Source organism: Hylobates moloch, unplaced genomic scaffold (genome assembly GCF_009828535.3).
Source record: "Hylobates moloch isolate HMO894 unplaced genomic scaffold, HMol_V3 SCAFFOLD_6, whole genome shotgun sequence".
Taxonomy (NCBI): Eukaryota; Metazoa; Chordata; class Mammalia; order Primates; family Hylobatidae; genus Hylobates; species Hylobates moloch.
Window position 1 is genome coordinate 19,072,257 of NW_026652281.1, and position 15,766 is coordinate 19,088,022.

At 33.8% G+C, this 15,766-nt stretch overlaps 1 protein-coding gene across 1 annotated transcript in view; it reads right to left on the reverse strand.

The window, feature by feature from the left end:
* ADAMTS19 (ADAM metallopeptidase with thrombospondin type 1 motif 19) overlaps positions 1-15,766 on the reverse strand; it is a 286,463-nt gene that overhangs the window by 235,392 nt on the left and 35,305 nt on the right. Inside the window, exon 3 of the mRNA XM_032156524.3 lies at positions 2,925-3,090. Within this exon, the coding sequence (XP_032012415.1) occupies positions 2,925-3,090 (166 nt within the window). The remainder of the gene's footprint in view (positions 1-2,924; positions 3,091-15,766) is intronic.

A 15,766-nucleotide genomic window follows, 5' to 3' on the forward strand; every position in this document is an offset into this window, starting at 1 on the left:
CCCTGAGGAATCGCCACACTGACTTCCACAATGGTTGAACTAGTTTACAGTCCCACCAACAGTGTAAACTTTCTGATCTTTGACAAACCTGACAAAAACAAGAAATGGGGAAAGGATTCCCTATTTAATAAATGGTGCTGGGAAAACTGGCTAGCCATATGTAGAAAGCTGAAACTGGATCCCTTCCTTACACCTTATACAAAAATTAATTCAAGATGGATTAAAGACTTAAATGTTAGACCTAAAACCATTAAAATCCTACAAGAAAACCTAGGCAATACCATTCAGGACATAGGCGTGGGCAAGGACTTCATGTCTAAAACACCAAAAGCAATGGCAACAAAAGCCAAAATTGACAAATGAGATCTATTGTAGTTCTTATCACACTATGGTGTAATTGCTGAGTTACCAGTTTGTTAAAATAATATATTGTTCACCTCTTGAGAATAGAAACTGTGTCATTTATCTCCACATTCCTGTAAGGTGACTGGTTGTGCTTACATTACAAACAAAAAAGCTAAGTTTCAAAAGTTAACGGGAATTGCTCAAGATTACCTAGGCCGGAGTGAGACTAAAGCTGGGCCTTGAACCTGTGGCCTCTGACTCTAAAACTCATGTGCTTTCCCCTCCTTTACATTATGTTCTAGTACAATAACACAACAAAGTCATTTTAAAACAGGAAAATCCCTGTTTGGAAAAAAATATTCATGTAAGCAATACATATAAACATAATCTACCTAAAACCTTGAAAACATTAAGAGAGTACAAAGACCAAGTTGAAGACAAGCAAACTTAATAATCTCATTTTCCAGAGTCAAATACTGCAACATTATCAAAATTTGGACCATGTTATTAATTTGTTACTGTATCAGCCTGAAGTAAGAAGAGAAAGGCTACAATTGGACATGTCAGTACCAGTAAATAAATATTTTATTTCACAGATTGCTAATTTTAAAATGATTTTTAAAATTCTGAGCCCTCAAAAAGCATCTGAAAATAGGTAAGCTCAGTAAATCATGTAGCTGATGATAGCTTAGCACTCCTTACATGCAAGTTCTTGACCCAAGTAGGTCAACATTTACATGTAACAATCATGCCTACTATATATATATAGTATATATCTGATATATATATATAGTATATATACTATATATGATATATAGTATATATAGTATATATAGTATATATGATATATAGTATATATAGTATATAACTGATATATATAGTGTATATATAGTATATATCTGATATATATATATCAGAAACTTTATGTACAACATTTGCCAAACATGAACTATGTATTTATGCTTTATTAACCTACTATAATTCAGAATTTTCTAAAAACCTTTTCTCTATGAATAATGGCATACAAAGCCTGCTTTGTGTCATCAGAGTACATGAGTAATTAGAACAGCTGGAACTTAACAATTATTCAAGTTACACAGTGCAGATTTTCAGTATAACTCGTACAAAGCAGATTTTCAGTATAACTTGTACAAAGCAATCTCCTTAAATGGACTAAATCCAAACTATTGCTGTTGTTTTTCTCATTTCCCAATACAGAAGCTTTTCTTTTGCTTGCTCATAATGCTACAGTTTTTCTTCGGCTGACTTTTTCTCCTTTATATCTATAGTGTTTGTAATAGAGAAGAGGGATATGTCTTATTTAAACTGGCTTGATTGTGGACATGGAATACTGTGATGTGGAGACAGACTCAACTGCTTTTGATGATGATTCCTGTACAGACTGACATCATGACTTTTTACAAAAGAAAATAGAAGTAACACATTAATTTCAGATAAAAATATATTCTAAATAGAAACATATTATAATATTTTTCTGAATCTGAACACCCTAGGCAATTGATGATATAGACATCCTCTGGTCTCTACAAATGTGATTTATTGTCACCATGCACATATCTAATCTAGCCTCAAATACCATAATCAATTTTAGAATTGATATCTTGATACAAGCTACATTGACAATTAAAATCTGCAAGTCAAATTTTAAAGTCCTTACACTGAAAATTTTTCAATAAATTCATATTTCCTCAGATTCTAACTGGAAATGTTTCTTAGATCAGTAAATACCCTGAGATGTCTGGATTCCATGTCTAAAAATATTTCCTAGGAAAACTTTTAATTTTTTTCTGAATATTAGCTATGACTTTCAGATCCTACTTATGTAACAGAAATCATTCATTTTCCTCACCATACTTGCAAACACCACAGATCTCTGCCTAAGGGAAATAAGAAAGTACATGAAACAGTCACCCTCATTTTGTTCCTGTAAAGAACTGGCAGACAAAAAGAGCCAAGGATTTGATGGTTGGGAATGTTTATGAGCCTCTGAAAAGTTCCAGACTTAAGGGATTTGAATACTGAGAACAAAATTCAAATGTATAAATCTTTACTCTTCTTCCTATTCTGCAGCTAATTTTAACCTCCAAAATGATTTTAGATGGGAAAAAGAAAATAAAGAAAAAGAAAGAAAGAGAAGATGAGGATGCTTCTAGTCCAAGTAAAGAGATATCTATGATGCTTTCACAGAGGTGGACTAAAATAAGGCTATGAGCTCACAGTATTCAGTTTCAGGGTATCTGGAATTATCTGTGTCATTTCTATTCCAGTAAAGTGAACAGTATCCCATGAGGAACACTTTACAATTCAAGAAAGGTATAGGATATATTATATGTTCATCTCTAAAGTCCTTTTGAGTTTCTATTTTTTGACATTAAAATGTAGTGCTTCATAAAAAACTAAAAGATAATCCTATAATTGATACATTTAATTGTTACTAACCAAAAGATTCTACATTAAAAATAAAAAAGTAAAGCTAGTAAATAGATGAGAGAGATTTTTTTAAAGTAGTCATCTCACATTGAATATTTACTTAAACTCTTTCAGGAGAAGGCATTTACCTGAAATGATACCACAGTAATGACTGTGAAGAGCTGACTTCTCTGTGACCTTTTCCTCCATGGACCTTTTCTGCCTATATACACGGTGTGGGTGACCTGTTATGGCCATTGTATCATTGAGTGGCTCAATAAATATGAAGTCCTCATTGAGCTGTATAAATCCCATCTGGAATATATAACACAAAAAGATACGTAAGAAATATCATTTGAAAAAATACTTTTAGATTCTTCCATTCATACATTCTGTTTTTGTTAACAAACATGCATACAGTCTTCTAGTGAAACTAACTTAGCAACCCCACTAGTAAGGTAACTGTCTTCCCATTTTATTACTTCATCTTTATGTACTTTATTGCACTAACATAAACTTCATTTAGTTAATCTTAGTCCATGTGGGTGGGAGGCTAGACGCCAGCAACAGATGCACAGTAAAAATTTTGGAATGTTAAAGGCTCACTTTGGGAGACCCTTGGGGTCACTTAAATGTACAGCATGTACAGAAAGAGCAATACACTTTAATTGCATACATGACACAGTCCAACTTTTTGACAGTCATTATTTAATAAAGTAATTCATATAACATATTAAGACAAATGCAAGAGACAAATGCAAGAAGCATCAAAATTAATATATAAAATATTCTTAAAGTCTTTTACTATATATTTTAAAAGCCCTTGAAGAATAAGTTAGAGAAAAATGAAGCATTACTTACATAAACAAGTTTCATTTCACATAGTGACATGTTTTAAAAGTCATCCAATTGTGAGATAGAGGGTTAAAATTGTATAATACAGTTATGATCAAAAAAAGTACTTATAACAAGTAGGTATACTTGTAATATTTTGAGGCTAAGCTGAGTCATTTCTTCCTTTCCTTTTCTAGAATATAAATTTACATTATAACTAGGAAAGTATTCCACATGAAAGAACATGCTATGACTTGATCTTTTCCATTTTTAGTATTTAACTCTGTATAATTAATATATATAGATAGCATACATTCAACTACATTATCTCTTTAGCAAATAGTTTTGAATAAATCATATACTAAAACCTGTATTGCTAATACCCAATCTGCTAATATCAAAGTTCTTAATTCTGTTTTGAATTATCAATGTGAATTTTATGTATATTTCATTTCAATTTGATCCACATGTAAGTGGCACAATAATAATATAATTATTTTCTAAAGTGAAAGTTAAACAAATACATATACCCTGAAAGAAATGCATGTTTTCTTTGGAAGTATAGAAGAAATTTTTTAAAAATTTGTTTGAATTATTAGAGAGTATTGCATCTTCCATTGCCAATATTCTACCTTATTTCATTCTGTACCAAATAAAGTAAATTGAGGGTAAATCTTATAATCCTAATCAATCTCATTGAATGAGTTTTATCACTAAAAAATTATCAAGAATGAGAATAAGCAATTTTATCACCTTGATCTGTCCCCCTCCTCTCTATCCCTTTCTCTCTCTCTCTCCCTCTGTTGCTTTCCCTATGTCTCAATCTCTTGCTCTCACTCTGGCTCTCTCTCTCTCTCGCGCACACACACACACACACACACACACACACACACACACACACACACGTACAAAAGCACACAGATATATTCGGGGGTAGGGGATAATGAAGAAATATTTACTCTAATGAACCTTTAAAAATATTAGGCATATATGTGGGCCAAATATTTCTATAATTTTAATATGCCTTCAAATAACTTCAAATAAGTTCTTTCATTTTCCATACATATTTTATTTCTCTCATTCTGAAACTAGTTTGAATTTTAAGGTAATTACATCAAATCCAGCAGTTTTTCCCTTGAGTTTAATGAGAAACAAGAAAATATTAAAGATAAAAATTATTAAATAATAGCAATTTTATCACCTCGATCTGTCCCCCTCCTCTCTCACCCTTTCTCTCTCTCTGTCTCCCTCTGTTGGTTTCCCTATGTCTCAATCTCTCTCTCTCTCTCTCTCTCTCTGTCTGTCTCTCACACACACACACACACACACACACGCACACACACACCCACACAAATACATTTGGGCGTAAGGGATAATGAAGAAAGATTTATTCTAATGAACCTTTAAGAATACTGGGCATATATGTGGGCCAAATATTTGTATAATTTTAATATGTCTTCAAATACCTTCAAATAAGTTCTTTCATTTTCCATACATATTTTACTTCTCTCAGTCTGAAACTAGCTTGAATTTTAAGGCAATTACATCAAATCCAGCAGTTTTTCCCTTGAGCTTAATTTAATGAGAAACAAAAAAAAAATTAAAGATAAAATTATTAAGTAATAGCCATTAAAGATGTAGTACATCTACATATAAATTGAGAATAGTTGGTGGTGTGCTACACATTATTGATCTGGGCTAAAAATAAAGAAATATGTTATTCTTGTCTTATGGATTAGTGTGATTCTGAGTCACTAAGTTTTCAAGGTTGCTATTAAAACTGACAGTGAGGCTGATGATTAAAATAATAATTATGATGCTCAGCACAGCTCAGGCAAACATGCTCAGTTTCTGAAAATCATAAATTTGTGATTCCATACATCCTTTCAACCAGGTTATAAACATGGTTAGATTTATAACAATAAAACTTACAAAATTTAATTGCACCCTATCACATAAAATATAATGACTCCAAGAACAGATTCTGAACTGGGTTCATAACTTACTGCGAGCTGTGTAACTATGAGTAAGTTACACCATCTTTATCCAAACCCCAACTTCATAGGGTTATTTGGAGGATATCTTTTTAAATAAATATATATATATATATATATATTTTAAAAATACACATATCCTTCTAACTAACAAGTTAGAAGGAACAGAAAGCAATGCTCTTATCATGGGTAATGCTCTGATAATGGGTAACTAGTCAATAAATGTTTGCTGTTACTTTAATTTTAATAATAAGGACAATCATAATAAATATAAGCACCCAAACATTTGAGTATAGGCTGAAAAACTCACAAAGTCCAAAGGATCTAACTTTATTAATTTTTGTATCCCTGTTAGCATGTAAATTACTGTCTGAAATAAATTATATTGTTTTGTTATGATTTGAAAGCTTCTTCATTACATAACATTTTCTGTTGTATTAGAATTTTATCTACAGACACTTTTAAAAACAAGAAAGCTACTTTTAAAAAGGAAAAAACAAATTGGAATAATTATAAGTGGTGACTCATTCATTCAATAAATGTTTATAGTCTGACCACTGTGTTCCAACTCAGTTCACTCTGGGGCATATTTAGCACCAAGAGTCACACCATGAACTTTCTATCTGGGCCTAGAATACTATCCTATGGCACACAAAGTGCCCTAGCATGAACATGTGTCATTCAAGATACTAGCTCATATTAAAGCAGAATTATAGAAAATCTTGAGGTTTTCGTGTCCCCACAAAGGGCTCACTTTTTCCATTAACAAAATAAATTGTTTTATCTGCACTGCGATTTTACAAGCTATGAAACAACATGACCCACATTAACCTTTCTGCACAAGTACCCCCGTGCTGGGCAATCCACAATTAGGCAGCCTTTGCTTTAGTGCAAATATTATCCTCTGAATTTTAGCAAGAAATAAAAGATTATGTGAATGAATATGGCACAATGCATTATCTAAAATAAATGCCTAGTATATAAGTGTTTTTCATATTTTCCTTTTTAAATTTTTCAAAATAATTTTAACTCAAGTCATTTCATGTAAATATCTGGATGTGAAATTAAGTTTAACAGTTGTTTTCTAATTTATTTCTATCTTCATAGGCATTTTCTCATATGATGACATCTGTTCTTTTGTCATTTAATGTTATTTGATTTCTCAATTTAGTAAGAATTTCCATATTTTGCAATTTAGCATTGCTTTTGTGAAAATAAGCTACCAGTCATTTCTTTTCTTACTGGTTGAAATTTCTTTTTCTCTATTTATGTGGCTCTGTGCTTTTTTAAAATAACCATTAACTTTTATCTCCATGTAGATGTGCTGACACTAAAACCAACTTCTAATCAAAAGATAAAATTCGATTTGGACAATGAACAGGGATGTTCATATATTGTTACTTTACCTCATTAATTATAAATGGTTCATTTATTCAAATTCAAGTTAATTATGGGCTATTAAATAGATAAAGAGATCCTAAAGCATATAAGATCTAACTAAAATGTTAGAAGGAACAGAAAGCAATATGATACTCTCCATTCTTTTCCCCCCTTCTACTGGGATGACTATTTCGCTTCAACTATCTCAGTTCCAAATCACTGACGTAACCGAAGTACTACTACAATTATCTGAAATTTTCTCTTCATTCTTCCATGCTCGTTTCTTGCAATTTTCTTCATGTTCCAGAACCTCTAATTTTTTGATAACGTTTCAGTGAACTGGCTTAAGGTATTTTTTGAGGCTCAGTTGAACAAATACGTATTGAGCATTCATTAGGTACTTAATATTGTAAGAGTTGTGATAAAATCCTATTCTTAAAAAACGTGATCCAGCAATTCCACTTCTGGGTATATATTCAAAGGAAATGAAATCAGTATGTCAAAGAGAGATCTTCACCCTCAAGTTATTGCACCACTATTAACAATAGTCAAGATGTGGAATCAACCTAAGTGTCCATTAACAGATGGATTAAAAAATGGTGTGTGTGTGTGTGTGTGTGTGTGTAGACGGAATACTACTCAGACTTCATAAGGAAAATCCTGTCATTTGTGACAACATGGATGAATGTGAAGGGCATTATATTAAGTAGAATAAGCAAGGCAAAGAAAGACAAATACTGCACAATCTCACTTACATGTATAGAGTAAGACTGACAGAAGCAGAGAGTAGAATGGTGGTCAGAAGAAGAAGAGAAAGAGTTTGGGAAGATGTTGGTCAAAGGATCCAAAATTTCAGTTAGACAAGAGGAATAAGTTCAAGAGATTTACTGCACAACATGGTCACTGTAATTAAAAATGATGCATTGTATATTTGAAAATTGTCAAGAGAGTAGATTTTAAATGTGGTCATCACAAAAAAACTGATAAGTATGTGAGACAGCAGACACATTAATTGATTTAATCTTTGCACAGTGTATACATATATCAAAACATTTTGCACACCAAAAATATGTGCATTTGTGATGTACGTATTTGTAATTTTTGTCATTTAAAGTAATTTAAAAATATATAGCATATCATAATAACTAAATGTCCTAAGTGCTGATGGACACGTGAAAGGTGATAGATCATTATAAATTTAGGATCCGAGAAAGGTCCTGAGGGACAGCAGGATTTGCATAAGACAAGTGCAAGGATGCTTCTTATAGAGGAGGCATGGTGAGTGAGGGCAAAGCGGATGGAGAGTCTAGGCAACAGTTGGAAGATGTCTGGTTTGAGCAGAGAAATGGGAAAATATAGTCAGAAAATAAAATAAACTCATATAATTTAAAAAACATGACAATGTTCTTGATGGGACAAGGAAAGCCAATGTCTTGAATATCGAATATCTTAGGATATAAGTCTACTGTCCCAATATAAGGTACATCCGAGAATTAGCGAGACATTCGAAGAAGCAGAAGTGTTTTGGTTGTAAACAGTGCTAAGGGAAGTTGCTTAAAGCCTTTAGAATCAGTATATGCTTGTAAAAACATGTTAGACAAATGTCTGATGCAGTACATGATCTGAACTTCTATGTAAGTTTCTTTTTTTTTTTTTTTTTTTTGAGATGGAGTGTCACTCTGTCACCCAGGCTGGAGTGCAATGGCATGATCTCGGCTCACTGCAACCTGCACCTCCTGGGTTCACGTGATTCTGCTGCCTCAGCCTCCCTAGTAGTTGGGATCACAGGCGCCCACTACCACCCACATATTTTTAGTAGAGATGGAGTTTCTCCATGTTGGCCAGGCTTGTCTTGAACTCCTGACCTCAGGTGATCCGCATGCCTCGGCCTCCCAAAGTACTGGGACCACAGGCATGAGCCATGGCACCCAGCCTGGCTTTATTTTCTTAAGTATTTTCTCATAGGTTATAGTTTATTAATATATCTCATTATAAAGCATTATATAGTTTAAAATGTAGGCATGACATATGGCTTGGCATAACTTATAATGCCTCAAGTTTTTCTTATGCTATATTCAAATAAAATATCATTTCAGTATTATTGTAAATGGGAGTGATTTGTCATGCATTTGTGCATTCTATATCTACATATAAATCTGTATTAAACTACACTTCTGACACCATATCTATCCTATTGTCTTATCATGTTAAAACACTCTTCCTGATGATCCTTTCAATGTTTCCACAGTATGCTCAAAAAGATAAAATCCTTCATGAAGGTATACGAGGCCTATAAGGCTATGAGAATTGTATCGTCTACCTCTCCAGTTTTACTTTTACTACTCAAGCTTCATATATTACAATAACAGACAAACTTTTACTATGTGAACAAACACATTTCAAAATAACCTTTAGCTGCCTGATTACATCTTGGCATATTGCACATACTGCCTTCTCTTTCCAGGATGCCATTGTGTCTGTGAAGAGCTATCAGTTCTTCAAAATCAAGCAGACCCTGTCCTTTCTCCAAAGTAACCAATGCCTTCCCTATGTAATTCTACACCAGACATTTTCTGTTGTTGCACTAATAGGTCTACTGTGGTTATAGTTTCATGTCTTTCTGATTAGACCATGAGCTACTTGAGGCTTTGGAATAGTGCTCATCTTCATGCCTTCAATACATAAGGTCTAATATATAACATGGCAGACTTGGTAGAATATTTCAAGGTTTTTGTTTTTCCTTTTCCTTTCTTTTAATTCTCTTTTCTATTTTCTTTCCTACAATCTTTTCTGATCATACAAACAGAATTTAAACATAGTGGAACAAAAAATATGGTTTAAAAAATTCTTCTAAATCCTATCATACAGGATAATTACATATGAATGTATGTATATACTTCTAGTCAATTTGAATACACATATATATTTGTATTGTATATGTATCTGTGTGTGGGCATACATTTGCATGTGTACACAGGCATAGAAATATATTAGAATTTTATATTCTACTTTGTCCCATTTAAGAAAAGCTTGTTTCTTAATAGCATTATGCGATCTTTGTGTGTTTTTTAATTGCCAAATAATAGTTTATCCTCTAAATATATCATAATTTTATTACTTATTTTTTCATCCAACTCTTTATTCAATAAATGCTTATTAGTATCAACTTTGTACAGTTAGAGCTCAGGGAACAGTAGTGAACAAGGTGGTCAAGGCCCATCATCAACTTACACTCTAGGAAAGAAAACGATGCACTATTTATCCAGCTGGGTCAAAAAGATCTATATTTGCTTCATAATCTGTTGTTAAGCTTTATGTTGATTACTTATAATCTTATTTCTGTCTGTGTTCTATTTTGCAATAAAAAATAAGACAAAAATATAGCCAGAAAGTATCCCAACAGATACCCAAAGACTAAGGCAGGCATTGCTAGTGACCACCTGAGAAGATGAATTCACCATCCTCACAGGACAAGAGTGAGATCCCCAGAGACTGAGGAGCATCTCTGAGGAAAAGAGTCTCCCAAGAAGCCACAAATGTGGCCCATGAAAGACTGTCCCTTTAAAGCACCTGGCAAATGCAGAGCTCAGCAATAATATCCCAAAATGCCGTCTGTCACCTAAGAACCTGCCCTTCCTTCTGGGTGTCCCTTAACAGTTCCAATGCTAGAGGAGCCAGAGAAAGCCCAGTGCACTGAATAGGAGGACTGAAAGCCATAGGTGCAGAAATAACAAGGCCTCTGACTTCATTCTCCCTTTTTCACTGGATATAATTTCTTCTAAGAAAGCCTGAATGCGCAAGGCATGTGGCTGATTCATTTTAACTTTATGTGAATTTTGACAGTTTGATGATTACAGAATAAATATTTGAAAGATTTAATAGAGAATTTTGTGACTAAATTTACCAGAAGTCTTCTCAGAACCTACAAATAAACACCAGAGATAAAACTAGGAGGGGCGGGCAAGAGTTTTATTATGACCCTTGAGTCTTATTTACTCAACGAAAAGCTATACATGTATAATATGAATTCAAGTAGTGCCAAGTACAAGGAATGGGTTACAGAGTGATGTAGAAATGGCCTTTTAAATGAGGGGACCTCAGAGAAGAGACTTCATCTGTGGGAAGTGGGAATGTGAAATGGTTATCAGAAAGAAACCCAGGGGCATTCCATAGCAGATTCACTTACTTAATTCATATTCAAAAACAATCCCTGATGAAAGTCCTCTTTGTTTTTTAAACCATCTATATTTTCTTGGACACTGCTTACAAATTTTATCATGGTGTGCTTCATGAGGGCTTCTTGTGGTATATCTTTCAACACAGTCATATTTCACTTACATAATTACACAGGGACAAGTTCACTCCTACAAATGAAAAATATATGGCTGCTCTTCATTTTCTTGTAAACTGCTGGCCTTTTCTATCTTTTCCTTTGACATTTAATAGAGATAGAGATTTTAAAAGTTTCAAAATGTGCCTTTTCAACTCTATCATATACAACAACACAAGTATGAGAATAAATAGAAGCTACTCTTTGGACTCTATGGTGAAGAGGTAAAAAGGAAGTGGTGAAGACTGGTCAAGTGGAAAAGGAGTGCCCCATCCTCACATTTAGATATCCAAAATGACTGCTTTAGTTGTTGTTGCTCTTGTTCTGATAGTTATCTCATTTCTCATCGTATATTGTAATTTTTGATCAATATCAAGAGAAGCTATTTTCATGTACATTCTTGTATCCATTCACCTTACTGAAATCTCTTGTTACATGTAATAATTTGTAATTATTATTTTGGGCTATCTATGAATTCTTTAAATATGCAAATAACATGTTAAAAACAGGGAGCAAATTTATTTTAAAATCTACTTCTTAGTTGTTCACCAGTCTAGCCCAAATCTAGTATGTTCCATTGCAACTTCCTGATGATTATTTAATGTTCATTACAAATATACCTATTGAATACCTGCCATGCGGCAGTATGCAAGTAATCGAGGATTCAAAGATGAAAACGGAATGAACCCCTGTCTTCATGGACTTTGTATATTTAGTGGGGATGATGAGGGAAAGACAGACAAAAATCAGGTATTCAGAAAAATACACTTAAGAAATTCTAAATGGTAAAAAGCAGTATTAAAGAAACAAAGAAAGATCCAAAAAAAAAAAAATAGAGTGAATGCTAGAGAAGCCAGAAAGCGTAGCTCAATAACTAAGGAGATGGCATTTGAAGCAATAACTAAAGTGAAAGAAGGAGCCTGCCATATGAAAGCGAACTTAAATTGGGAAAAGATGGTGTCCCAGGTGAGTGATGCCATAAATCAAGGCTGTAATTCTGGAAGATATGTGGGAGAAACTCAACAAACGTACTTTATGTTCACAAAGGTGTACGCTTCTAATTATCATTTATAACAACATATGTTTGTGTCCCATGTGTATATGTCACAGCAAAACATATTTCAAAAAGTAACAAATAAAGAATAAGTAATATAGCTATAATGTTTAGTACCAGAAGAAACAGGATTGCTCCTATAAAGCTTTCATATTTCAAAATGAAAAATAAAGAATAAATATAGCTAGAATACTTAGTACCAGAAGAAATGGTGTTGCTCCTGTAGGGCAGAAGTCAAAGAAGGGGAGAAGGGGCAGGATATTTTATTTCTCATAGTAAGCATTAGCTTTGTAAATGATGTACATATGACTTAGATTAATTTAAAAGAAAGATTGAAATGGAGAGACACAAGACATGTTCAGAGGCTACTGCAGTAATTAAAGCAATAAACAATGGTGGCATTAGTGTAAAGTCTATTAGGAAAACCTACATACAAGCCAAACTCAGTTAAAAACTGACAGGTGGTGTGGAGACTGAGGCAGTGACAGGAGTCATACATAAACAATGATGGCAGCAAAAACAGAGCAGACAGGTTGGCAGGACATGATTCATGTAGAGCTCTCAAGACCCTAAGCCATTTAGATTTTATTTGAAGTGTAATTGGAAGCAAATGATGGTGGATGGCATGATCTAATGTAAATCTGAAGAAAACCATTCTTGCTTTTTTTCAGAAAACAGATTCTAGGGTGACCAAAAGTAGAATGAGGGAGGCCAGTTTGAAGTCAGTTCCAATAATACAGGTGCAAGATCACAGTGGCTAGGCTAAGGAGGCAACGCATGGTGACTGGACTAAGGATGTGGAAAAAAGTAAACAGATCTGACATTTATTTTGGATTCTCACCCAAACCAGATGGCAATCATCTAAATGTGTTAATGGTGTGATATTGGGACATGGAGGAACAGTGGCACAGAAGAATTAAGGATTACTCCAAAGTGTCTAGCTTTAGTACTTAAGAAGGAAGAGACAGCTGCCTGTAATTGAGATATACAAGTCAAATCATGGAGCTGAAACAGATTTTAGGGATAGAGAATCAAAGTTTCTGATGAGAACTTATCAGCTCTGATATATTTGTGAGACATCAAAAGGGAAAAGTCAAGAAGTTGGAGAATGAAGCTTACTGGATAGTTTTCTGCTAGAGACATCTATCTGGGAGTTGCCAAAATAATGATCATTTTTCAATCCCTAAGACTGAATGATATTATTCAGTAAAAGAGGATAGAGAAAGAAAAGAACAGGGCCTAAGATCAATCTCTGAGGACCCTAACACTGGGAAGAAGAGAAAGAACAAGCAAAGGAGATTATGGAGGAAGGGCTAGTGAGGTTAAAGAAAAAGTGAAAGCTTGTAAGGTTGATTTTTTTTTTCAAAAAACAAAATCAGAATTAATGCCTTCTCAATTTGGCTTTGAAGAAAAGAAAAGAGTAAGCTCTCCTTTAGTTCACTCAGAGGAACCTCCTGCCCGTGTCTAACCCACATTGCTCAGGCTTAAAATTTTAGTAGTGCTATGCAAGATGATCAAACACATGTGTTCATGCTGTTGTTAAAGTCAATAGCAAGAGCTGAGCAAAGAAACATTTCCATGTCTTCATCCATCAAGATTCTCAAAAGTCATAACAACGTGGCTTCTTTTTGTTGCAAAAGAGAAAATTTTACATGTTCCATATTGTTGAGTTACAAGAATTTAAATCTACTAACTAACTTTGACCTATATTATTTCTTAACCAGAAAGGTGGCTTCCAAATCACCACCCACCCTAGCAGTTAATGAGTTGGTGCATATTCAATTGTACACCTAGTTGTTAAAGGGTTAGTCACTCAGTGATTTTTTGGAGGCATTCACCATGGTGATGAGCCTTTGCAGCACTTATCTCATGCAATTCTAGCCCAGTTATGTGCTTTAAGTGGAAGAGAATGAGACCACTGAGAAAGCTGCACAGCTGTGATTTGGGGAAGCACTCATCACTGCCAGGTCTTACTGGTGACCTCACAATTGACAGAGATGTTGCCAACCTCCTACATACCCCTAGAGAGTAGATGCAAATTCATTTTACCATGGAAACAAGATTAGTGGAGCAAACTACTCAAGGACCATAGCACTGGTAGTCAGAGAAATGGAAAATCTGTTGCAACTTATTTTCACTATTCAATTAAAGGTCAAATGAATACAATAATGTATTCAACAATATTTATTGAGTGTATACTCTGTGTTAATGTTCCAGATGCAGGAAATATAGCAATGTGCAAAACAGTCATTTTAATACAGGCTGACAATCTTAAATATCTTTACAGTAATGAAGAAATTTACTTATTATAGATTTAATGTCCTCCTTGCCACTTGTACCATCAGCAAAATGTGGTGATGGTGTTGTGTTTTTCCCCCACTTAGAACCCTTGGATAAGTCTCCCCAATTCCCATTCTAAATGACATAAATAAAACCCAAGAAATTATAATTATGTGTCCCCCCCTTAAAAGGAACAATGTATGTACTTTGTACCAACAAAATTCTTTCTTTCATGCCCTGTTTCTCAACCATGACACTCCCAAATACAAATGTAGCTATGAAAGGAGAACTTAAAGAACACATTTGACCTTTTTTTCTTCCCAGCCTTTCCACACTCTCTCTTTTATACATATCCCACCAGTGAGAACAGAGGCCAAAAATCTAATGTAATCTCTTGCTGATTTATCAGAGGCTGCTATAGGAGATCATACACCTGAAGAGCTGATATAATATGGTATAAACTCTGAATCAATCCCAAAACACTCTGCATATACCAGACCACGTCAAGACTATTATGTCCATGCATGGCCATGCATCATGTTTTAAGAAAGACAATTATAAACAGAAGAACATCAAAAGAAATTAGGGTTAAGTTGGTTCCAAATTCAACCGAAAGAAGGAACCATTCATCAATGTTACTGATAAATATTTAAAATTCTGTTTACTCCTTTCAGTCACCAGTAGAGCAATCACTAGTCTGAGGCAATCCAACTCTCTACTAGACAGTGGTGACTATCCATTAAAGTTTTTATAAAAGGTCCAGAATGCTTCCACACTATAACTATATACCCTGAGTTCTGATTCTTTATCTTAAGCACCCTTTTCTACTTCAAATATATGACAAATATTCTCATTGTCCCGTTAGTATAACCATTTGTGGTATGAGATGGGCTTATTGTCCTTCTTCATTCGTATTTTTCTTGGATGTTCTGTAGTGTATAAATGCTTTTCTTAGATTCAATTTCTTTTTATTCTAAATTATGGCAATGAATGTTGAATGAAAAATGTCTCTGGAATGAAGAATGCATTGAAATAAGAGACTATAAGTATGCCTTTAGGAGCCTGGTGCAGACTGGCACAGGATAACAAAATGGAAAGTGTTTTAATTTATTGTCTTTA